Source organism: Dendropsophus ebraccatus, chromosome 2, assembly GCF_027789765.1.
Source record: "Dendropsophus ebraccatus isolate aDenEbr1 chromosome 2, aDenEbr1.pat, whole genome shotgun sequence".
NCBI classification, from domain to species: Eukaryota; Metazoa; Chordata; class Amphibia; order Anura; family Hylidae; genus Dendropsophus; species Dendropsophus ebraccatus.
The window spans coordinates 85,763,646-85,788,004 of NC_091455.1; the positions used below are offsets into that span (position 1 = coordinate 85,763,646).

Below are 24,359 nucleotides of genomic sequence, written 5' to 3' on the forward strand. Positions count from 1 at the left end.
TTTCTTATTTCCTTGAGCACAGCTCACCAGATTGCAGTGTCCCCCAACACTGAGCGATTTGAAGCTAACTGGGTAGGAGGAGACATAACCGGGATGACACTTGGAATTGTCGGAATGGGGAGGATTGGATACAAAATTGCTCAGCGAGCTAAAGCATTTGAGATGAAGATTCTGTATCACAATAGAAATCGCAGGTAATTCGGGGTTTCAAGTTCTGGTTATACAAAGAAGGGAAATCTCACAGGCAGCCAATGAAGATAAATTGGTAAAGGGAACAAATCAGGTTGACTGGTCCCTATTTGACAAGGATGATATAAACCCACACAGCTCTCATCTCTACACATGCTATATTATAAATCACAGTTGATGTCATGATCACACTCCATTTATCAGTAGGCCTGGCTCTAATCAGTCCCGAGGAAAGACAAATACATATTGCAATAGATCAAGTGGTGGCCATGCCATGTAAGAGTCAAAATGAATGGTTAAAGGAGAAGTCCGTCGAAAATTTTTAATAAAGTATTGTATTGCCCCCCAAAAGTGATGCAAATCACCAATAAACACTTTTTACAGGAAATTATGGCAGGGGGATGCTCAGTGTCGCTCCAGTGCCTTGTGTCCCTCAGTGTCCGCCTGCCATCATCCTCTCCAGCAGCCACAGCCCGCACAGCTCTAGGAGTCGGTTCGTGACATCACCATTTTATTCAGGAAGTGAAGCTTTGATACAGTAGTAAGTGCAGGGAAAAAAGCACTTTATAAGCATTTCCCGTAATAAGTGTATTTTGGTAATTTGTATAACTTTAAGGGTCTGATCACGGAGGTCTAGCTGCTGGGACTCCATTTATCCCCTCTAAAGGGTCCATTAGTCAGATGAAGGCCAGCATGGAATAGCATAGGAGATTATGTTAGTTCCATAAATGACATCCTAAATAAACCCGTCAGGTACACAGATACCATACTAGCCTATGTGTGTTGGTTGCATTAAAGGGGTTGGCCACTTATTAGTAAAATAGTTCAGTGTACAGTGTTAGTAAGTGTCCTCACTACACTTAGTGACAGCAGCTCCCTGTGTACCTCATAGAGCTAAAATCAGACTCCCCTACTTCAGGCTGTGCTGTCCTGCTCTGTGGTGATTCTGTCCTTAAGATGGCCGACATGGAGGAGCATGTGACCATGCCCCGCCCCCGATTGTCCTCCATAGGCATACACAGGCTCAGTGATGACTCATCCATGTCTGCCATCTTATGGATACATTTACTACACAGCAGGACAGCACAGTCTGGAGGATGGGAGTCTGATATTAGCTCTATGAGGTACACAGGGAGCTGCTATCAGTACAATTACTAAAACTGAGCAATTTTGCTCTAAAGTGGCCAACCCCTTTAAACTGATTTCACTGGCATAATATAGATTAGGTTCCTAATACAGCCGCAAGTCCCAACCTGGCCACAGTCAGGTAATGATTTGTCACAGTAATATGGATGCTAAACTGCATCTGTATTACAATAGAGTGAAACCAGTTAACAGTAGTATATGTCACCTACAGCTTACAAAAAATCCCATAGTATACAGTATGTATTTAACGGATATGGATGATGAATGCCACAATGCCAGAGCCTCCATTTAATGTTATACAAAGGCCAATATGCAGTTTTTTGTCTGAAAAAGCTTTAGGCAGAGCAGACATGAAGCTCTCCCATACTGCAAAGAATTCATCAACCCTTACTTGAGTATTTGACAACAATATTAGAAAATGCTACCTGCTTACTACAGAAAGAACAGCATGTTCAACATTATCTTTTGACATGTTTAAAGTGAGTGATCAGCCGACTGCTGAATGCCGGCTCTATTACACAGGGAGATACAGTATCTGCCTGATTTCACAGATAATCTCTCCATGTTAAAGGGCTTATAGATCTATACCATATGTAATGCCAGAAGGTGAGCAATAAAGTGCCAGGTGTGTAGTTCTGTTTTGTCACTAGCATTTTTATTTTTTGGGCGAAAAAGGTACAAACAAGTTTAGAGGAACAAAGTGAATACAAAATTATATAGTTTGTCTACTTGCATAAATCTATGATTTATTGCTAAGTAGTAGAATAGAATTAAATTTGTGTTTGTCATTAATTGCAGTGTTGATGAGAACCATTTTTTCATTCATCTGTAATATATAATATCTTACAGGCTGGAGGAGGAAAGATCTGTAGGAGCCACATATTGTGCACGGCTGGATGATTTATTGCAGCAGTCCGATTACGTAATGCTAGTTGTCAACCTTAGTCCAGAAAATAAAAAAATGATTGGAAGACATGAGTTTCAAATAATGAAACCTTCAGCGACACTGATAAATGTAAGCAGAGGTGTGTATCTAAGGCCAATCATATATACACTGAGCCATGTGTTAGGTATTTTTCTTTAATGTTTGTGAACACTAAGATTTAAAATTTATATGTAAGGTTTATATGCCTGAGTAAGGACAGTACCATCACTTATGTTGTAAGACCACAATTAACATTTTTTGCTTGTCCTTTAATCGTTTGCTACTGTGTATTTACATCAACAGATAATGAAAAAATTTTGATCACTATCACAAACTTTTGAACAATGATCACTATGGGGAACATGTATCATCGTGCGGTCCGGGGGTTTTTGGCGGAAATTGCCGATTTGCACAATATTTTATTCGCAAATGGCCGATTTGCGAATAAAATATTCGCAAATCGGCACTCTCCGCTGGGTACGCCGGGGGCGGGGAGGGAGTGTGAAGGGGGCGTAACAGAAGGCGCAGACTCAGACTCCGCGCGATTCGCCATCCGTTCCGCAAAAAGATACGCCGAAAACCTACTCCAGCCCTCAGCTGGCGTAGGTCTTCGGCGGTGCGCACCAGAGCGCACGGGATTTATGTAGAGGCAGTCCGCCTCTACATAAATCCCCGTAGCGCCGGAGATGCGGGGACATTTAAAAGTCCGGCGTAAAAAACGCAGGACTTAATAAATGTCCCCCTATGTGTAAAAGGACCATTAGCAGAGGAGTCCATTAACAGCTTGTTTAAAGTAGTAGTAGCAGCAGCAGCAGTAGCAGTAGTAGTAGTAGTAGTCAGCATGATTGTGCTGACTGGTTCCTGTAAGAATTATATGGTGCATTGTAATGTAATACCTTTGCACTTAGGACTTGTTGTTGACCAAGATGCTTTGGTGGAAGCTTTACAGACTGGTGAGATAAAAGCAGCTGCATTAGATGTCACTTATCCACAACCACTGCCAAGGTAAATACTTTATGTTCAGTTTCTTTATGTTATTATATTGTTATATGATTTTTTTGATCTGTAGCGCCTTTACTGTTTATTCAGGGAAAGCCTGCCTATACACACCCCATGTGTGAGAGTGTATGTCTATGTGTGTGTGATAGATAAAGTCTGTATGTGTGAGAGAATGTTCACCCAGCTCACCTATGAAACTACATTGCCTATACCAGTGATTTTCGGCCGTAGCGCACACGTTGATTGGATGTGTGCATCACAGCCCGCCGCAGCGCACCACGCAACCGCCCACATTATAATCAGCCACTGATCGCTGCGCATTGCCAGGGAACAAAACACAGGGGCACTATAGTTTGGGGAACTTTCCCCGCGGCACACCCGACCATGTGTCACGGCACACTAGTGTGCCACGGCACACTGGTTGAAAATCACTGGCCTATACACAGCCCATGTGTAAGAGTGTATGTCTATGTACGTGTGATAGAGAGAGAGAGAATGTTGACCCAGCTCACATGTAATGTAGCCATCTGGTTAGCCCAGGGATCCAGTCTTGTTGCCAGCACTGGTTCCTGTATCCTCACTCTAAGCTGTATATGCTACTTGCAGCTTTACTGCTCCCACACACATTCACTATAGTCAGTACCTCTAACCACCACATTTGTCACTGCTGAGCACAGTCATACACATGAACTAGACTCTCCTTATTGGTTCTCCTGGCTCATGTAGTTCATAGCTTACTGAGTGAACTAGATTCTCCTAACTCATTCTCCTGGCTTTGGCTCAATAGCTCATCTAGTCAGTAAGTCACTGAACAGCTTCCTCGTACATTTACCGTGTCAGTACCTGCAATTACCACGTGTCACTGCTGAGCTCAGTCATTTACATGTGATTCATCTAGACTGTCCTGATTGGTTCTCATATGGTTCTTAGCTCAATGAGAGAACTAGATTCTCCTGATTCGTTCTCCTGTAGGTCAGTACTAGTTCACAGGTCACATGATGCTCCATCACCGGATAAGGCTCCTCAGGACACAGATCTGTAAGCTGCAGCCATGGTGGAGCCTGTGCTGTACTCCCATTTACTCCACCAAGTATCTTGATCTTATTACAATCTTTTAGCAATGTTTTTTTCTGACATTTTGCCACCTATAGAGATATCTTTTTTTTAAATTCCTTATTCTTTTTCCATTTTATCACAATAACAATTATATTTCCAACATAAAAAGGGTGTTATGCATTACATCAAATAGAATAATAAATCATGACCAAGTATAGATTTACAAAATTAAATGCATAACATCTCCTCATACAGCATAAAACATCCCTCCTCCCTACCCCACCCACCCTGCCCATTCCTGCCAGGAGAGGGGAGAAGGAAGAAAAAAAGGGGGGAAAGAAAAATCTCAGCTACCATCCATCCCACTAGTTTCCCTCTATTCACCCAAACTTCAAAAAGCTTAACTCTGCTAACCAGATTTAACCATTAAAGTCTAGTTGGACTTTTTTCATTAATCCAGTTCTTTAGAATGGTTAATCTGGCCAAAAAAGGAAAGTTTTTCTTTAAGAATGCCCCTTTTAATTAATTCTACATTAAAGGGGTACTCCAGTGGGGGGGGGGCACTTTTTTGCTGGGACCGGTGAGGAGGTGGCTGAGGGAAAAGACGTCCACTCACCTCTCCGGTTCCAGCGGCGGGTCCCGCATTGCAGCGCCCCGGTGCAGGGTTTCCCGGCCGCTTCCTGGTGTCTGACGCGGGCCCGAGACGTAACGTCTAAAGTCCCCTCAGCCAGTCAGTGAAGGAGGCGGGATCCGTTTTAAGTCCGCTCTGTCACTGAGTCCGTTTTAAGTCCCGCCTCTGTCACTGAGTGGCTGAGCGGACTTGAGACGTATCGCCTCGGGCCTGCATCAGACACCAGGAAGCGGCCGGGGACCGGAGCGCCGCGATACCCCAGCAAAAAAGTGCCCCCCCCGCTGGAGTACCCCTTTAACATCCAGCCAAAATTCTCTAATGACCAGACAGGACCACAGTAGGTGCAACAACCCAGCTCCTTCCATCCCACACTTGTTACAAAAAGAGTTATCTCTAATACCTATTCTTTCCATGAGAGCAGGGGTATCATGGGTTCTATGGATAATCCTAAACTGTACCAAGTTATGTTCCAGGTTCACGGATGCTTTAGCTACACTGCCTACAACACTATCCCAATCTCTCGCAGTCAGAGGGCCAAGGTCATTCTCCCATTGCTTCTTATAACCTTCCGTCACTGAGTCATATTTTTGTAATAATAGTATCTTGTAAATTTTGGAAACTAAGTGCCTTTTTCCCTGTATTCCCAGAATATTGTGAATTCCTTCATTAAAATTAACATAAAAAAACTCTTATCTTGTGCTTTTTAATTGAAAATATCTGAATTTGTGACCCCATCCAACCTCTCCATCTGAGTCCAGTGTATCCATCCCCCTTAGTGCTCCATCTATAAAAAAAAAAAATCATTAACTCTAACATAGTGCAAACTTTTCCAATATCCCTGTGTCGGAATCTTGGTAAATTCTTCCAGATTAGTGTTCCCCCATAATTCAGTGAATTCTAAACTCCCCCTTACTTTACAAATCCTTTTTATTTCTTTCCAATTTCTTACCTATAGAGGAACTTGACAAACATGTCATAGCCAGAGCTGGGAATTATTCTGAAAAACTATCACTGAGCTAAAAGATGCAAAAAAAAAAAAAAAAATGTGGGTATAAGGAGTATGAATAGGGGTATGAATGTGAGTATAGTGGGTATGATTGTGAGTATAGTGGGTATGACATTTAATATTACTCTACTGACTCCCAGCTGATTTATAGCTGCAGTGTTTTTAGACAAAAAATGCTATAAAGTTTTAACCCCTTCGGGACCAGGCTAATTTTCGGTTTTTGCGTTTTCTTTTTTTCTCCTTGTGCTTAAAAGGCCATAGCACTTGCATTTTTACACCTACAGACCCACATGAGCCCTTATTTTTTGCAATGACAGGCTGAATTTTTGCATAAAGTACACTACGAAACCAGAAAAAAAATTCAAAGTGTGGTGAAATTGAAAAGAAAACAACGCATTTCTTTTATTTGGGGGGAATGTGTTTTTACGCCATTCGCCCTGGGGTAAAACTGACTTGTTATGCATGTTCCTCAAGTCGTTACAATTAAAATGATATATAACATGTATAACTTATATTGTATCTGATGGCCTGTAAAAAATTCAAACCATTGTCAACAAATATACGTTCCTTAAAATCGCTCCATTCCCAGGCTTATAGCGCTTTTATCCTTTGGTCTATGGGGCTGTGTCAGGTGTCATTTTTTGCGCCATGATGTTTACTTTCTATCGATACCTTGATTGCGCATATACGACTTTTTGATCGCTTTTTATTACATTTTTTCTGGATTTGATGCGACCAAAAATGCGCAATTTTGCACTATGGGATTTTTTGGCGCTGACGCCGTTTACCGTGCGAGATCAGGAATGTCATTAATTAATAGTTCAGGCGATTACGTGCGTGGCGATAGCAAATATGTATGTTTATTTATTTATTTATTTGTTTACTTTTATTTATAACCTGGGAAAAGGGGGGTGATTCAGACTTTTATTAGGGGAGGGGGCTTTTTACTAATGACAACACTTTTTTTTTTTTTTTTACACATATACTAGAAGCCCCTCTGGGGGACTTCTAGTATATATACTTTGATCTCTCATTGAGATCTTTGCTGTATAGATATAGAGCAAAGATCAATGAGATCGTCACTCGTTTGCTTTCGGCTGCTGCAGCCGAATACAAACGAGTGCCGAGTCGGGGACGGCGCCATCTTGGACGAGTCCCCGGCCGGCATCAGACAGGGAGATCGCTCCTCCAGGATCTCCGCCACTAGACACCAGGGAAATGCTGTATCTGGTAATCGGATGCAGCTGTCATGTTTGACAGCTGCATCTGATTACTGTATTAGTGGGCATGGCGATCGGACCGTGCCCGCTAATACCAGCGGTCCCGGGCTACAAGCGGCACCCGGGACCGCCGCGGTTCAGAGTGGGGTCGCCGTGCGGCCCAGCTCTGAACGCCCGCACCCGCGCAAGGACGTACAGTTACGTCCTTGTCCGGGAAAGGGTTAAAAGTAGAAAAAAATCTGTCATTTGTATATTACATAATGCATAAAATGAAAATTTTGCAGCGTTAAGTATGACACTATGAGCTTGTTATATAAGTGATTGCATTAACAAAAATAATAACTAATAAAGGCTCTGAATGTAATAGAGAAGATCTATTTCTAGTGACTTCTTATCCATATCTCAGAGCCAGAGATATAATGAACTAAATGATCTTTTGAACTACTCTTTTAAATGAACTAGATCATAGTGTCCTAATCCCCAAAATGAACTATACAGTGGTACCTTGGTTTAAGAGTAACTTGGTTTAAGAGCGTTTTGGTTTAGGAGCCCACAGTTTTTCAAAATTGTGACTTGGTTTAAGAGCATTGCTTTGGTTTAAGAGCTCCCTGTACTGGGTGGGAGAGCAAGGGGGAGGGGCATGGTCTGCATAGCGGGGTCTACAGCTCTGTACTCTGACCCAGGAGGTCTCCCTCACCTTCCAAATCATAGCAGATCCACTTCAGGCTGGGGCTTGCATCAGGGGACAGGACTGTGGAGGTAATCTCTTCATAGCTGTAACCCCTCTCTCCCCGGACAGAGTGCTGCTATACTGTGCCCACATATATCCTGCTCATTCCTTCATGCTCCCTGCAGTCTCTGTCAGCCCTTGTGTTTCCCATCCTCTCCATTACTGTACAGTAACTTATAATATCACATATTCTGCTGTTTCTGAATGTTTGTTTCATTAGATTTACATGTTATTCAGAATAATAAATATTTATTTTTGGGATGTGGAACCAATTGTCTGCATTTCTATGATTTCTTATGGGAAAATTTCCTTTGGTGTAAGAGTGGATTTGGATTACAACCACGGTCCCGGAGCGAATTATGCTCATAATCCAAGGCAGCACTGTATTTCCCATCACTAGTTGTGACACTTCAAAGTGCAATGTGGCCACTTTGTTCTGCTGATCAGTGGGAGTGTTTAGAAGTTTTAATTTCCACCAATTACATGTTGATTGTCTATCATAACAAAGAAAGATTATCTGACAGATTATGTGCCAAAGATTTGAAGCCAAAGCCAGGAACAGACTATAAACAGAGATCAGGTAATAAAGGAAAGCCTGAGATTTCTCTTTTCAAATCCATTCCTGGCTTTGGCTTCAAACCTTTGGCAGATAATCTGTCAGATAATCTTTCTGTGTAAATGGACCCTAGGAATAGACCATCAACAGAACATTAATGGGAACCAATCGGCACAATTGTGCTGATAAAGCTCCCAGCTGTGCTACATAGTTGTCCTAACCAGCTCCCCTACTATATATGTGGTTTCTTCTGTGGCCTGACATCCAGGGAAAATCTGTCACTTAGGGTAGGCAGAGTGCTTTGAACTAGGCATCAGGGTGGAGTCTGGGCCATAACTAGCACAGCTCTTGTCAGCATGCTCTGGGAGGTGATTGACAGGCAAAGGGGCCCGTTAAAAGGCTCTTTGCCTGGCAATCACCCCTCCGACAGGCAGAGAGCCATGACTAGTTATGGCCCGGACTCTGCCCCGATGCCTAGTTCACAGCCTACCCCAAGCAGCGGATTAAAAGCTTTTTTTCCTGGATGTCAAACCATGGAGGAAGAAACCACATATATAGTAGGGGGGCTGGTTAGAACATCTATGTAGCACAGCTGGGAGCTTTATCAGCACAATCGTGCTTATTGGTTCCCTGTCAAGAAAACTTTAAATTAAGGATATGTCCTTAAGGATTTTTGAACAGATTGTGTCCCGGGAGCTCAATAAAGATAATTCTATCCATGGCACTTAATATATCACCAATGTGTGAAGCTGTAATATATCCATGTGCGTGAGCTGTAAATGTAAATACATTGCATTACTGACTAGCTTGTCATCATACATGTCCTAGCAGTGACACTGGTCACCCAAATGGATGTGTGGACCACAGGGGAAGGCAAATTCATATGGTTTAAGCCAAAAAGACAGAAATGGCTGCACATCGCACCCATGGCTGACACGAAAGCTTATTCAGCTACACTTAAAACCAACATCAGAAGTTAGTATATAATTTGGCTAAACCATATTGCCTCATGTACCACGTGCAGGTCTTCTGATACACATGAGTCCCTAACCAAAAAAACATCACTGTGCCGGTCAGCGACCACAATCCCCGCAAAACGTGCGCAAGCAGAGAAGGGGGGCCACGGAATGGCCCTGCAATCCCATTGTCACAGGACCAGACCCTAAAGGGCCCCCCGGATCCCGCAGGCGCCACCAGCGGAAAAAGTGGACGCCAAGTAGCACAAGTGTGAACAAGCTCTTACCTCTCTCCATTCCTCTGCAGGTAGAATGGGAGAATACTAGGAGATCCTCCCCTTATGTACACAGGTGTTTCCTGCTAATTTGGATCACATGGGTCTTACAAAGCACAAGTGCTAGCCACAATGAAAAAAAGGGACAGAATATATAAAATATGCACAAGCCAAAAAGACAGAAATGGCTGAACATCGCACCCATGGCTGACACGAAAGCTTATTCAGCTACATTTAAAACCGACATCAGAATTTAGTATATAATTTGGCCAAACCATATTGCCTCATGTACCTTGTGCAGGTCTTCTGATACACATGAGTCCCTAACCGAAAAACATCACTGTGCCGGTCAGCGACCACAATCCCCGCAAAACGTGCACAAGCAGAGAACAAGCGGCGCTGCCTGGGTATAAAGTGTCAGTGTGTATAGAGGGTCCTGTATACCTGTAGTATAGAGTTCGTGGAGGTCTTGTATACCTGAAGTATATAGTTCGGGGGTCCTGTATACCTGTAGTGTATAGTTTGGGGTTCTGTATACCTGTAGTATAGAGTTGGTGGAGGTGCTGTGGCAGTGTTATCCAGTCACAGTGTGTCGGTATTGGTTAGGTCTGGTATGGCGGTGTTATCCAGTCACAGTATGGCGGTATTGGTCAGGTCTGGTGTGGTGGTGTTATCCAGTCACAGTATGGCGGTATTGATCAGGTCTGGTATGGCGGTGTTATCCAGTTACAGTATGGCGGTATTGGTCAGGTCTAATATAGCAGTGTTATCCAGTCACAGTGTGGCTGTATTGGTCGAGTGTGGTATGGCAGTGTTATCCAGTCACAGTGTGGCTGTATTGGTCAGGTCTGGTATGGCAGAGTTATCCAGTCACAGTATGGCGGTATTGGTCAGGTCTGGTATGGCAGTGTTATCCAGTCACAATGTGGCGTATTGGTCAGGTCTGGTGTGGCGGTCTTATTTGGTATGGTATGACAGTGTTATCCAGTCACAGTATGGCGGTATTGGTCAGGTCTGGTATGGCAGTGTTATCCAGTCACAGTATGGTGGTATTGGTCAGGTCTGGTGAGGCGGTGTTATCCAGTCACAGTATGGCGATATTGGTCAGGTCTGATATGACAGTGTTATCCAGTCACAGTATGGTAGTATTGGTCAGGTCTGGTGTGGCAGTGTTATCCAGTCACAGTATGGCGGTATTGGTCGGGTCTGGTGTGGAGTTGTTATCCAGTCACAGTATGGCGGTATTGGTCAGGTCTGGTGTGGCGGTGTTACCCAGTCACAGTTTGGCGGTATTGGTCAGGTCTGGTATGGCGGTGTTATCCAGTCACAGTATGGCGGTATTGGTCAGGTCTGGTGCGGCGGTGTTATCCAGTCACAGTATGGCGATATTGGTCAGGTCTGATATGACAGTGTTATCCAGTCACAGTATGGTAGTATTGGTCAGGTCTGGTGTGGCAGTGTTATCCAGTCACAGTATGGCGGTATTGGTCAGGTCTGGTATGACAGTGTTATCCAGCACAGTATGGCGGTATTGGTCAGGTCTGGTGTGGCAGTGTTACCCAGTCACAGTTTGGTATACGTGTAGTGCCCTGTATATACATGTACTTTATAGATGGAGTAGGGGGTATACCAGTTATTACTGTGAATGTTGTGAGGCAGCTACCCTAGCAACCATTGCTCCCTGTGAAAATGAAAGCAGTAATCCTATTGGTTGCTAAGGCTCCCAACTGCCGTTTACTGCTGGAGACATGCAGCTAATTATATCACCTGTGTTTGCAGTGAGGAGATTTTCCCATTCATCTCTATGGGGCGCCGCTCTTTCCCCTCCCCCTTCCCTCCTTTACATCTGGCGGGGACGGGACCTTTGCAATAACCTTCCAATGTATCTGTTTGCCAAATTTGGGGTCAAACGATTCAGGCGTTTGGAAGTCTATTTGGGACACACAGACAGACAGACTTTCATTTTTATTATATAGATATATAATTTTTATTTATTTTTTAAGAAATCAACAGGGGTTGTGATCGCAAGCAGTTTTGCAATATACTTCATTTATTTTTTTACGTTTTCTATGTTTTAATGAACGTTATACATATGGCCAGGTGTCTCCCTTCCTGTCAAATTGCTGTTCATGCTCCCTCTATAATTTGGTCTTTAATTTGGTCTTTGTAGTATAAAGTGTCAGTGTGTATAGAGGGTCCTGTATACCTGTAGTATAGAGTTGGTGGAGGTGCTGTATACCTGTAGTATAGAGTTGGTGGAGGTCTTGTATACCTGAAGTATATAGTTTGGGGTCCTGTATACCTGTAGTGTATAGTTTGGGGTTCTGTATACCTGTAGTATAGAGTTGGTGGAGGTGCTGTGGCAGTGTTATCCAGTCACAGTGTGGCCATATTGGTCAGGTCTGGTATGGCAGAGTTATCCACTCACAGTTTGGTGGTATTGGTCAGGTCTGGTATGGCAGAGTTATCCAGTCACAGTGTGGCCGTATTGGTCAGGTCTGGTATGGCAGTGTTATCCAGTCACATTATGGCGGTATTGGTCAGGTCTGGTATGGCAAAGTTATCCAGTCACAGAATGGCGGTATTGGTCAGGTTTGGTATGGTGGTGTTATCCATTTACAGTATGGCTGTATTAGTCAGGTCTGGTATGGCGGTGTTATCCATTCACAGTATGGCGGTATTGGTCAGGTCTGGTATGGCAGTGTTATCCAGTCACAATGTGGCGGTATTGGTCAGGTCTGACGGTCGTATTTGGTATGGTATGACAGTGTTATCCAGTCACAGTATGGCGGTATTGGTCAGGTCTGGTATGGCAGTGTTATCCAGTCACAGTATGGTGGTATTGGTCAGGTCTGGTGTGGCGGTGTTATCCAGCCACAGTATGGCGGTATTGGTCAGGTCTGATATGACAGTGTTATCCAGTCACAGTATGGCAGTATTGGTCAGGTCTGGTGTGACAGTGTTATCCAGTCACAGTATGGCGGTATTGGTCAGGTCTGGTATGGCGGTGTTATCCAGTCACAGTGTGGCGGTATTGGTCAGGTCTGGTGTGGCACTGTTATCCAGTCCCAGTATGGCGGTATTGGTCAGGTCTGGTGTGGTGGTGTTATCCAGTTACAGTATGGCGGTATTGGTCAGGTCTGGTGTGGTTTTGGTCAGGTCTGGTGTGGCGGTGTTAAATGTGACGTATGGAGCTATTACCTACCAGTCCTGATGCTATTTGGTGAGTGAGGATGGGGCACCTTCAGGTTTAGGGCTTAGGGCAGCAGCAGCTGGTAATACTGCCCTGTATACTTGTATGGATGGAGTAGGAGGTCCTGTATACATGTACTGTATAGATGGAGTAGGGGGACCTGTATACATGTACTGTATAGATGGAGTAGGGGGTCCTGTATACATGTACTATATAGATGGAGTAGGAGGTCCTTTATACATTTACTGTATAGATGGAGTAGGGGGCCCTGTATACCTGTAGTGCCCTGTATATACCTGTACTGTATAGCTGGAGTAGGGGGTCCTATATACATGTACTGTATAGATGGAGTAGGGGGTCCTGTATACATGTACTGTATAGATGGAGTAGGGGGTCCTGTATACATGTACTGTATAGATGGAGTAGGGGGTCCTGCATACATGTACTGTATAGATGGAGTAGGGAGCCCTGCATACATATACTGTATAGATGGAGTAGGGGGCCCTATATACATGTACTGTATAGATGGAGTAGGGGGCCCTATATACATGTACTGTATAGATGGAGTAGGGGGTCCTGTATACATGTACTGTATAGATGGAGTAGGGGGCCCTGTATACATATACTGTATACACTCACCGGCCACTTTATTAGGTACACCATGCTAGTAACGGGTTGGACCCCCTTTTGCCTTCAGAACTGCCTCAATTCTTGGTGGCATAGATACAACAAGGTGCTGGAAGCATTCCTCAGAGATTTTGGTCCATATTAACATGATGGCATCACACAGTTGCCGCAGATTTGTCGGCTGCACATCCATGATGCGAATCTCCCGTTCCACCACATCCCAAAGATGCTCTATTGGATTGAGATCTGGTGACTGTGGAGGCCATTTGAGTACAGTGAACTCATTGTCATGTTCAAGAAACCAGTCTGAGATGATTCTAGCTTTATGACATGGCGCATTATCCTGCTGAAAGTAGCCATCAGATGTAGGGTACATTGTGGTCATAAAGGGATGGACATGGTCAGCAACAATACTCAGGTAGGCTGTGGCGTTGCAACGATGCTCAATTGGTACCAAGGGGCCCAAAGAGTGCCAAGAAAATATTCCCCACACCATGACACCACCACCGCCAGCCTGAACCGTTGATACAAGGCAGGATGGATCCATGCTTTCATGTTGTTGACGCCAAATTCTGACCCTACCATCCGAATGTCGCAGCAGAAATCGAGACTCATCAGACCAGGCAACGTTTTTCCAATCTTCTACTGTCCAATTTCGATGAGCTTGTGCAAATTGTAGCCTCAGTTTCCTGTTCTTAGCTGAAAGGAGTGGCACCCGGTGTGGTCTTCTTCTGCTGTAGCCCATCTGCCTCAAAGTTCGACGTACTGTGCGTTCAGAGATGCTCTTCTGCCTACCTTGGTTGTAATGGTTGGCTATTTGAGTCACTGTTGCCTTTCTATCAGCTCGAACCAGTCTGCCCATTCTCCTCTGACCTCTGGCATCAACAAGGCATTTCCGCCCACAGAACTGCCGCTCACTGGATGTTTTTTCTTTTTCGGACCATTCTCTGTAAACCCTAGAGATGGTTGTGCGTGAAAATCCCAGTAGATCAGCAGTTTCTGAAATACTCAGACCAGCCCTTCTGGCACCAACAACCATGCCACGTTCAAAGGCACTCAAATCACCTATCTTCCACATACTGATGCTCTGTTTGAACTGCAGGAGATTGTCTTGACCATGTCTACATGCCTAAATGCACTGAGTTGCCACCATGTGATTGGCTGATTAGAAATTAAGTGGTAACGTGCAGTTGGACAGGTGTACCTAATAAAGTGGCCAGTGAGTGTAGATGGAGTAGGGGGTCCTGTATACATGTACTGTATAGATGGAGTAGGGGGTCCTGTATACATGTACTGTATAGATGGAGTAGGGGGCCCTGCATACATGTACTGTATAGATGGAGTAGGGGGCCCTGCATACATATACTGTATGGCGGTATTGGTCAGGTCTGGTCTGGCACTGTTATCCAGTCCCAGTATGGCGGTATTGGTCAGGTCTGGTGTGGTGGTGTTATCCAGTTACAGTATGGCGGTATTGGTCAGGTCTGGTGTGGTGGTTTTGGTCAGGTCTGGTGTGGCGGTGTTAAATGTGACGTGTGGAGCTATTACCTACCAGTCCTGATGCTATTTGGTGAGTGAGGATGGGGCACCTTCAGGTTTAGTGCTTAGGGCAGCAGCAGCTGGTAATACTGCCCTGTATACTTGTATGGATGGAGTAGGAGGTCCTGTATACATGTACTGTATAGATGGAGTAGGGGGACCTGTATACATGTACTGTATAGATGGAGTAGGGGGTCCTGTATACATGCACTATATAGATGGAGTAGGGGGTCCTTTATACATTTACTGTATAGATGGAGTAGGGGGCCCTGTATACCTGTAGTGCCCTGTATATACCTGTACTGTATAGCTGGAGTAGGGGGTCCTATATACATGTACTGTATAGATGGAGTAGGGGGTCCTGTATACATGTACTGTATAGATGGAGTAGGGGGTCCTGTATACATGTACTGTATAGATGGAGTAGGGGGTCCTGCATACATGTACTGTATAGATGGAGTAGGGGGCCCTGCATACATATACTGTATAGATGGAGTAGGGGGCCCTATATACATGTACTGTATAGATGGAGTAGGGGGTCCTGTATACATGTACTGTATAGATGGAGTAGGGGGTCCTGTATATACATGTACTGTATAGATGGAGTAGGGGGTCCTGTATACATGTACTGTATATAAGGAATAGGGGTCCTGTATACATGTACTGTATAGATGGAGTAGGGGGTCCTGTATATACCTGTACTGTATAGATGGAGTAGGGGGTCCTGTATATACATGTACTGTATAGATGGAGTAGGGGGTCCTGTATACATGTACTGTATAGTTGGAGTAGAGGGCCCTGTATACATGTACTGTATAGATGGAGTAGGGGTTCCTGTATACATGTACTGTATAGATGCAGTAGGGGGTCCTGTATACATGTACTGTATACATGGAGTAGGGGGTCCTATATACATGTACTGTATAGATGGAGTAGGGGGTCCTGTATACATGTACTGTATAGATGGAGTAGGGGGTCCTGTATACATGTACTGTATAGATGGAGTAGGGGGTCCTGCATACATGTACTGTATAGATGGAGTAGGGGGCCCTGCATACATATACTGTATAGATGGAGTAGGGGGCCCTATATACATGTACTGTATAGATGGAGTAGGGGGTCCTGTATACATGTACTGTATAGATGGAGTAGGGGGTCCTGTATATACATGTACTGTATAGATGGAGTAGGGGGTCCTGTATACATGTACTGTATATAAGGAATAGGGGTCCTGTATACATGTACTGTATAGATGGAGTAGGGGGTCCTGTATATACCTGTACTGTATAGATGGAGTAGGGGGTCCTGTATATACATGTACTGTATAGATGGAGTAGGGGGTCCTGTATACATGTACTGTATAGTTGGAGTAGAGGGCCCTGTATACATGTACTGTATAGATGGAGTAGGGGTTCCTGTATACATGTACTGTATAGATGCAGTAGGGGGTCCTGTATACATGTACTGTATACATGGAGTAGGGGGTCTACAGGTTATTACTGTGGATCTATTGTGAGGCAGCTTCTATAGCAACCACAACTCCCTGTGAAAATGAAAGCAGTAATCCTATTGGTTGCTAAGGCTCCCAACTGCCGTGTCTGCTGCAGCTAATTATATCTCCTGTGTGTGCAGTGTGGAGATTTTCCAATTCATCTCTATGGGGCGCCGCTCTTCCCCCTCCTCTGCTGTACATCTGGCGGGGACGGGACCTTCGCTAAAACCTTCCCGGGCACCCAATATATCTGTGTGCCAAATTTGGGGTCAAACGGTTCAGGCATTTGGAAGTCTATATGGGACAGACAGACAGACAGACAGAAGGACAGACAAACAGACAGACTTTCATTTTTATAATATAGACTAGAAAATGTACCCGGCGCTGCCCGGGGATATAGTGTCAGTGTGTTAATTAGATTTGTTCTAAGGTGCCCAGGAGGCCAAGCTAAAGGTATTGTTTCATCTGAGTTAATTAGTGGAATTAGTGTATACCTGTAGTGCATAGTTGGAGGGGTTCTGTATACCCACATTGTATAGTTTTTAGAGGTCTCGCATATCTGTAGTGCATAGTTGGGGGGGCTGTATACCTATAGTGTATAGTTGAGGGAGGTCCTGTATACCTGCAGTGTACAGTTGGTGAAGGTCCTGTATACCTGTACTGTATAGTTCGGGGGTCCTGTATACCTGTAGTATATAGTTGGTGCTGTATACCTGTAATGTATAGTTGGTGGAGGTCTTGTATACCTGTAGTTTATAGTTTGAGGGTCCTGGATACCTGTAGTGTATAATTGGTGGAGGTCTTGTATACCTGTAGTATATAGTTTGGGGGTCCTGTATACCTGTAGTAAATAGTTTGAGGGTCCTGTATAACTATAGTATAGAGTTGGTGGAGGTCCTGTATACCTGTAGTGTATAGTTTGGGGTCATATATACCTGTAGTTTATAGCTGGTGGAGTTCCTGTATACCTGTAGTATATTTGGGGTCCTGTATACTTGTAGTATAGAGTTGGTGTAGGTCCTGTATACCTGTAGTATATGGTTTTGAGGTCCTGTTTACCTGTAGTGTATAGTTTGGGGTCCTATATACCTGTAGTATATAGTTGGTGGAGTTCCTGTATACCTGAAGTATATAGTTGGTGGAGGTCCTGTATACCTGTAGTATATAGTTTTGGGGTTCTGTATACCCGTAGTGTAAAGTTTGGGGTCCTGTATACCTGTAGTATATAGTTTTGTGGCGGTCCCGTGCACTTGTAGTGTATAGTTTTAAGGGTCCTGTATACCTGTAGTTTCCTGTATACCTGCAGGGTTGTATTTACCCGTATGGCAGTGTTATTCAGTCACAGTGTGTCGGTATTGGTCATGTCTGGTATGGGGGTGTTATCCAGTAACAGTATGGCGGTATTGGTCAGGTCTGATATGATGGTGTTATCCAGTCACAGTATGGTGGTATTGGTCAGGACTGGTATGGCAGTGTTATCCAGTCACAGTATGGCGGTATTGGTCAGGTCTGGTATGACAGTGTTATCCAGCACAGTATAGCGGTATTGGTCAGGTCTGGTGTGGCGGTGTTATCCATTCACAGTATGGCGGTATTGGTCAGGTCTGGTGTGGCAGTGTTATCCAGTAACAGTATGGCGGTATTGGTCAGGTCTGGCAGTGTTATCCAGTCACAGTATGGCGGTATTGGTCAGGTGTGGTATGACAGTGTTATCCAGCACAGTATGGCGGTATTGGTCAGGTCTGGTGTAGCAGTGTTACCCAGTCACAGTTTGGTATACCTGTTGTGCCCTGTATATACATGTACTGTATGGATGGAGTAGGGGGTCCTGTATATACATGTACTGTATGGATGGAGTAGGGGGTCCTGTATATACATGTACTGTATAGATGGAGTAGGGGGTCCTGTATACATGTACTGTATAGATGGAGAAGGGGGTCCTGTATATACATGTACTGTATAGATGGAGTAGGGGGTCCTGTATACATGTACTGTATAGATGGAGTAGGGGGTCCTGTATATACATGTACTGTATAGATGGAGTAGGGGGTCCTGTATACATGTACTGTATAGATGGAGTAGGGGGTCCTGTATACATGTACTGTATAGATGGAGTAGGGGGTCCTGTATATACATGTACTGTACAGATGGAGTAGGGGGTCCTGTATATACATATACTGTATGGATGGAGTAGGGGGTCCTGTATATACATGTACTGTATAGATGGAGTAGGGGGCCCTGTATATACATGTACTGTATAGATGGAGTAGGGGGTCCTGTATACATGTACTGTATAGATGGAGTAGGGGGTCCTGTATATACATGTACTGTATAGATGAAGTAGGGGGTCCTGTATACATGTACTGTATAGATGGAGTAGGGGGTCCTGTATACATGTACTGTATAGATGGAGTAGGGGGTCCTGTATATACATGTACTGTATAGATGAAGTAGGGGGCCCTGTATATACATGTACTGTATACATGGAGTAGGGGGCCCTGTATATACATGTACTGTATAGATGGAGTAGGGGGACCTGTATATACATGTACTGTATAGATGGAGTAGTGGGCCCTGTATATACATGTACTGTATAGATGGAGTAGGGGGTCTACCAGTTATTACTGTGGATGTTGTGAGGCAGCTTCCTTAGCAACCATTGCTCCCTGTGAAAATGAAAGCAGTAATCCTATTGGTTGCTAAGGCTCCAACTGCCGTGTCTGCTGCAGCTAATTATATCACCTGTGTTTGCAGTGAGGAGATTTTCCCATTCATCTCTATGGGGCGCCTCTCTTTCCCCTCCCCCTCCCCTCCTGTACATCTGGCGGGGACGGGACCTTCGCAATAACCTTCCCGGGCACCCAATGTATCTGTGTGCCAAATTTGGGTCAAACGGTTCAGGCATTTGGAAGTCTATAGAGGACAGACAGAAAGACAGACAGACAGAAGGACAGACAGACAGACTTTGATTTTTATGATATAGATATCATAAAAATGAAAGTCTGTCTGTCTGTCTGTCCTAAATAGACTTCCAAACGCCTGAACCGTTTGACCCCAAATTTGGCACACAGATACATCGGGTGCCCGGGAAGGTTTTAGCGAAGGTCCCGTCCCCGCCAGATGTACAGGAGAGGAGGGGGAGGGGGAAGAGTGGCGCCCCATAGAGATGAATTGGAAAATCTTCACACTGCAAATACAGGTGATATAATTAGCTGCAGCTTTGCCCAGAGGAAACGGCAGTTGGAAGCCTTAGCAACCAATATGATTACTGCTTTCATTTTCACAGGCAGTTGTGGTTGCTAGGGAAGCTGCCTCACAACATCCACAGTAATAACTGGTAGACCCCCTACTCCATCTATACAGTACATGTATACAGGGCTCCCTACTCCATCTATACAGTATATGTATACAGGACCCCCTACTCCAACTATACAGTACATGTATACAGGACCCCCTACTCCATCTATACAGTACATGTATACAGGACCCCCTACTCCAACTATACAGTACATGTATACAGGGACCCTACTCCATCTATACAGTACATGTATACAGGACCTCCTACTCCATCTATACAGTACATGTATACAGGACCCCCTACTCCATCTATACACTACATGTATACAGGACCTCCTGCTCCATCTATACAGTACATGTATACAGGACCCCCTACTCCATCTTTACATGTATACAGAACAGTATTACCAGCTGCTGCTGCCCTAAGCACTAAACCTGAAGACGCCCCATCCTCACCAATTAGCATCAGGACTGGTAGGTAATAGCTCCACATGTCACATTTAACAACGCCACACCAGACCTGACCAAAACCACCACACCAGACCTGACCAAAACCACCACACCAGACCAGACCAAAACCACCACACCAGACTTGACTAAAACCACCACACCAGACCTGACCAATACCGCCATACTGTGACTGGATAACACTGCTATACCACACCTGACCAGTACCGCCATACTGTGACTGGATAACACTGCCACACCAGACCTGACCAATACTGCCATACTGTGACTGGATAACACTGCCACACCAGACCTGACCAATACCGCCATACTGTGACTGGATAACACCGCCACACCAGACCTGACCAATACCGCCATACTGTAACTGGATGAAAACTCCATACTAGACCTGACCAATACCGCCATACTGTGACTGGGTAACACCGCCACACCAGACCTGACCAATACGGCCACACTGTGACTGGATAACACTGCTATATCAGACCTGACCAATACCGCCATACTGTGACTTGATAACACCACCAGACCTGACCAATACCTCCATACTGTGACTGGATAACACCACCATACCAGACCTGACCAATACCGACACACTGTGACTGGATAACACCACCATACCAGACCTGACCAATACCGCCATACAGTGACTGGATAACACCGCTATACCAGACCTTACCAATACCGCCATAGTGTGACTGGATGAATCTGCCATACCAGACCTGACCAATACCACCATACTGTGACTGGATAACACCGCCATACCAGACCTGACCAATACCGCCATTCTGTGACTGGATAACACTGCCATACCAGACCTGACCAATACCACCATACTGTGACTGGATAACACTGCCACAGCACCTCCACCAACTCTATACTACAGGTATACAGAAACCCAAACTATACACTACAGGTATACAGAACCCCAAACTATACACTACAGGTATACAGGACCCCCAAACTATATACTTCAGGTATACAAGACCTCCACCAACTCTATACTACAGGTATACAGGACTCTCTATACACACTGACACTTTATTTTCTAGTATTGTATAAAGAGCCTAAGAGACTTTCCTGAGCTCTTGAAGTGCAGAGCCTACTTTGGTCTCTGCTTCCAAGTGTTTATAAAGTAGGAGAGGAGACATTTCAGCTTGCAGATTTTCAGGAGCTTGGAAAAGCTTGACTGGCCTACACAGAGCACTGAGTTCAACCCTATAGAACATCTTTGAGATAGAATGGAGATTGCAAGCTAGGCCCTCTGTGACTTCACAAATGAACACAAAATTTTGTAGAAAGTCTGCAAAAGAGTGGAAGGTTTAAAGACTGCAGAGGGGATTAACTCCAAAACAATTACTTTTGGGCTTAGAATAGAATGTGTATAAATGCTATTAGGCTATGTTCACACACTGCATGAACAACAGCTGTTGTTGTGAGTGTGAAACAACAGCTGTTGTTGCAGTGAAAATTGCATTGATTTCAATGCACAACCGCCAGAAATAATTGACATGTCAATTATTTCCGCAACCATAGCAAACAATGGCCGTTGCTTGCATTGACTTAAATGCAACACATTTTATATGATTAGAACGTCCATTCTTGTCGTAAAAAAATATGTTGCGTAAGCACAGACTTTTGTCCATACAGAGTATATTCTTCATTTGGTAAAATAACTTACATTATTGTACTAATCGTCTTCTTCAATTGATCTGATGACCTCCCAATTTTCTTTCTAAACTGTAACTGTGCAATATTGTACTTACTTTCCCACAATGCCCTTTTCTTGCATGAACAGTATAGTGTATCTGGCAGTGCTTTGGCTGAGACCAGGAGATTGCAGTAGAACCGGGCACCTTTGCGGGTTCATTAAGGTGGATGCAACCAAGGGTAACCGACTATAAAACAAAGGGGGGGAGGGGGGAGTACAAAAAATGCAGCAGCTCACTGCTAATGGCAAGACATAAACCCAATGCAAATATGAAAATCACTAAAAGCTGCCCTCTTACTGCTGAAGAAAATCTCTATCAAAATATTGAGGCTCTTAGGTTCCATCCTGTGTATGAAGCCACTTTGCTGTGGTGGGATGGTACACACTATTTGCAAATGGTATGCAGATTTTCTTTGGGGGGGACAGGGGCTGCTTTCAGTGATTTTCATATCTCTATTGGGTATACGTCTTGGCAATAGCAGTGAGCTGTTGCATTTTTTTGTGTGTTTGCATTGTCAGCCATAGCAATGTGCACCTGCCTAGTGTGAATGGTGTTGCAGGAGAACTGACCAAAGGTTTTTTGTTTGTTTTTTGTCTTTTTACATGTGGGATTACAATATATTTGTTGCACCTTAGAAATATGTTTAATTTTAACATAATGCATCAGCTTAGGTTTACTGGGAAGACCCTTTAATGGTCACTTTACATGTCAGCCAAATATAAAAACATTGAAACAAAAGAGTATGACCAACCTGGTTCACAAATATTAGTTTTTTTTGTTTGTTTGTTTTAGTGTAGACTTTTTAACTTTTTTTAAAACTTGTTTTATAACTTGTTTTACTTACATTTCTTCTAGAGATCACCTACTTCTTAAACTCAGAAATGTTGTTATAGCACCCCACATGGGCAGTTCAACCTTCCAAACCAGGCATCTTATGATGGAGGAGATGGTGCAAAGTATAATGGATCTTATAAACAACCTTCCTATTTCCTATGAAGTTACTATGAATTAACATAGGAGATCCTTTGAAGATCTCTTATATCCATTACTATAATACAAGAATGTCAATCCTTTTCACATGTGACACTCCGGTCATGTTATGCACATTTGTTATCTAGATGATTTTACACAGATTACACCTTATAGTTATAATTGAGCACATACACTCCAATCCGTTTGACTGTAAAACTTTTTAGAAATAAAATTGTATCATTGCTAATGTGAAAATGTAGCCCGAACAAAAGACTGTTAAGGTTTTTTTTTTATATTTTTAAATAACAGTGATAAAAAAATGATGTATTTCTTTTATTAATTTTAGATTGTTGTGACACATTTAGATCAAGCCTCCATATAAGTAATTTTATAGAAAGCAGGAATTGCTTTGAGTAGTAGTAGTCTTGTCTTGTCTGTGTAAAAGAAAGTAAAAAACTACCGGCACTACTCCAGGAGGCATATATCAATCACCTTTTTACTTATATCCCGCCGAATTAGACACGCCAAACACGTATGCTGTCTATACTCACTGGTTGGTGCTCACTCTCTAGGATAAACACAGCAAGTATCATAATCCAAAAGGAGAAACGGAGAGGGCACTCACCCTTTTTGAAGTGACTTTTTTTTATTTTTAAAAGACGGCATCTGGTTGGGTTCTCATGTTTGGATTGTATGTGCAATCCAAGATACCTGATGAGCTGGTAGGTAATTATTTCATACTAGATCTATTTGACAGTATGAGGATTGTGCTTTAGCTGATGGGCTGATCATGTGGCTAAAAGCTAAAGCAGTGTTTAGAGGTGTAAGTGGGGCTCCAGAGCAAACTTTTAGGATAATCATACAAATATACAATATCACTGCACCATGACTACTTATGAGTAGATAAGCCACGGCACACCAGTTGGATGCAAGTTAGAATATTTAGTTACAGTGAAAATAGACAATGATAGTCTTTACTCCAGCCAGGCTATGTATATGGGTACAGCAAATGAGACCAAAGTTTAGTTGAAACTTTTCGGTCCTAACCAAAACCTTCCTCAGGCACAAGGGTCTGTAATGCGAGTTAAAGGAATATGGTCTGGTGAAGAACGGATGGTTAGTAACGAAACGCCGCAACTAAACTTTGATCTCATTTTCTGTACCCATATACTTATCCTGGCTGGAATGCAGACTATACTTGTCTATTTTCACTGTAAATAAATATTCTCACTTGCATCTTCAACTGGTGTGCCGTGGCTTATCTACTCATACGTGACTGTTGGTTGAAGAACCAGTTGCGAAAAGAGCACCCACCACAGTGGCAGAGATGTGTAGTTCTGAATTCTATTCCTGGCAATTTACTACCAATACTA

At 43.7% G+C, this 24,359-nt stretch overlaps 1 protein-coding gene across 4 annotated transcripts in view; it reads left to right on the plus strand.

Annotated features, from left to right (window-relative positions):
- The window catches only part of LOC138784545 (probable 2-ketogluconate reductase), a 36,023-nt gene extending 12,124 nt beyond the window's left edge, over positions 1–23,899 (plus strand). For 2 of the 4 annotated variants that reach the window (XM_069960140.1, XM_069960139.1), the window contains exons 3-6: positions 23–194; positions 2,185–2,360; positions 3,169–3,265; positions 22,870–23,899. In XM_069960140.1, coding sequence (XP_069816241.1) covers positions 23–194; positions 2,185–2,360; positions 3,169–3,265; positions 22,870–23,026 — 602 coding nt within the window. In that variant the 3' untranslated portion in view covers positions 23,027–23,899. The remainder of the gene's footprint in view (positions 1–22; positions 195–2,184; positions 2,361–3,168; positions 3,266–22,869) is intronic. The other 2 variants (XM_069960142.1, XM_069960141.1) reach the window with 2 other exon arrangements.
- The last annotated feature ends 460 nt before the right edge of the window (positions 23,900–24,359 follow it).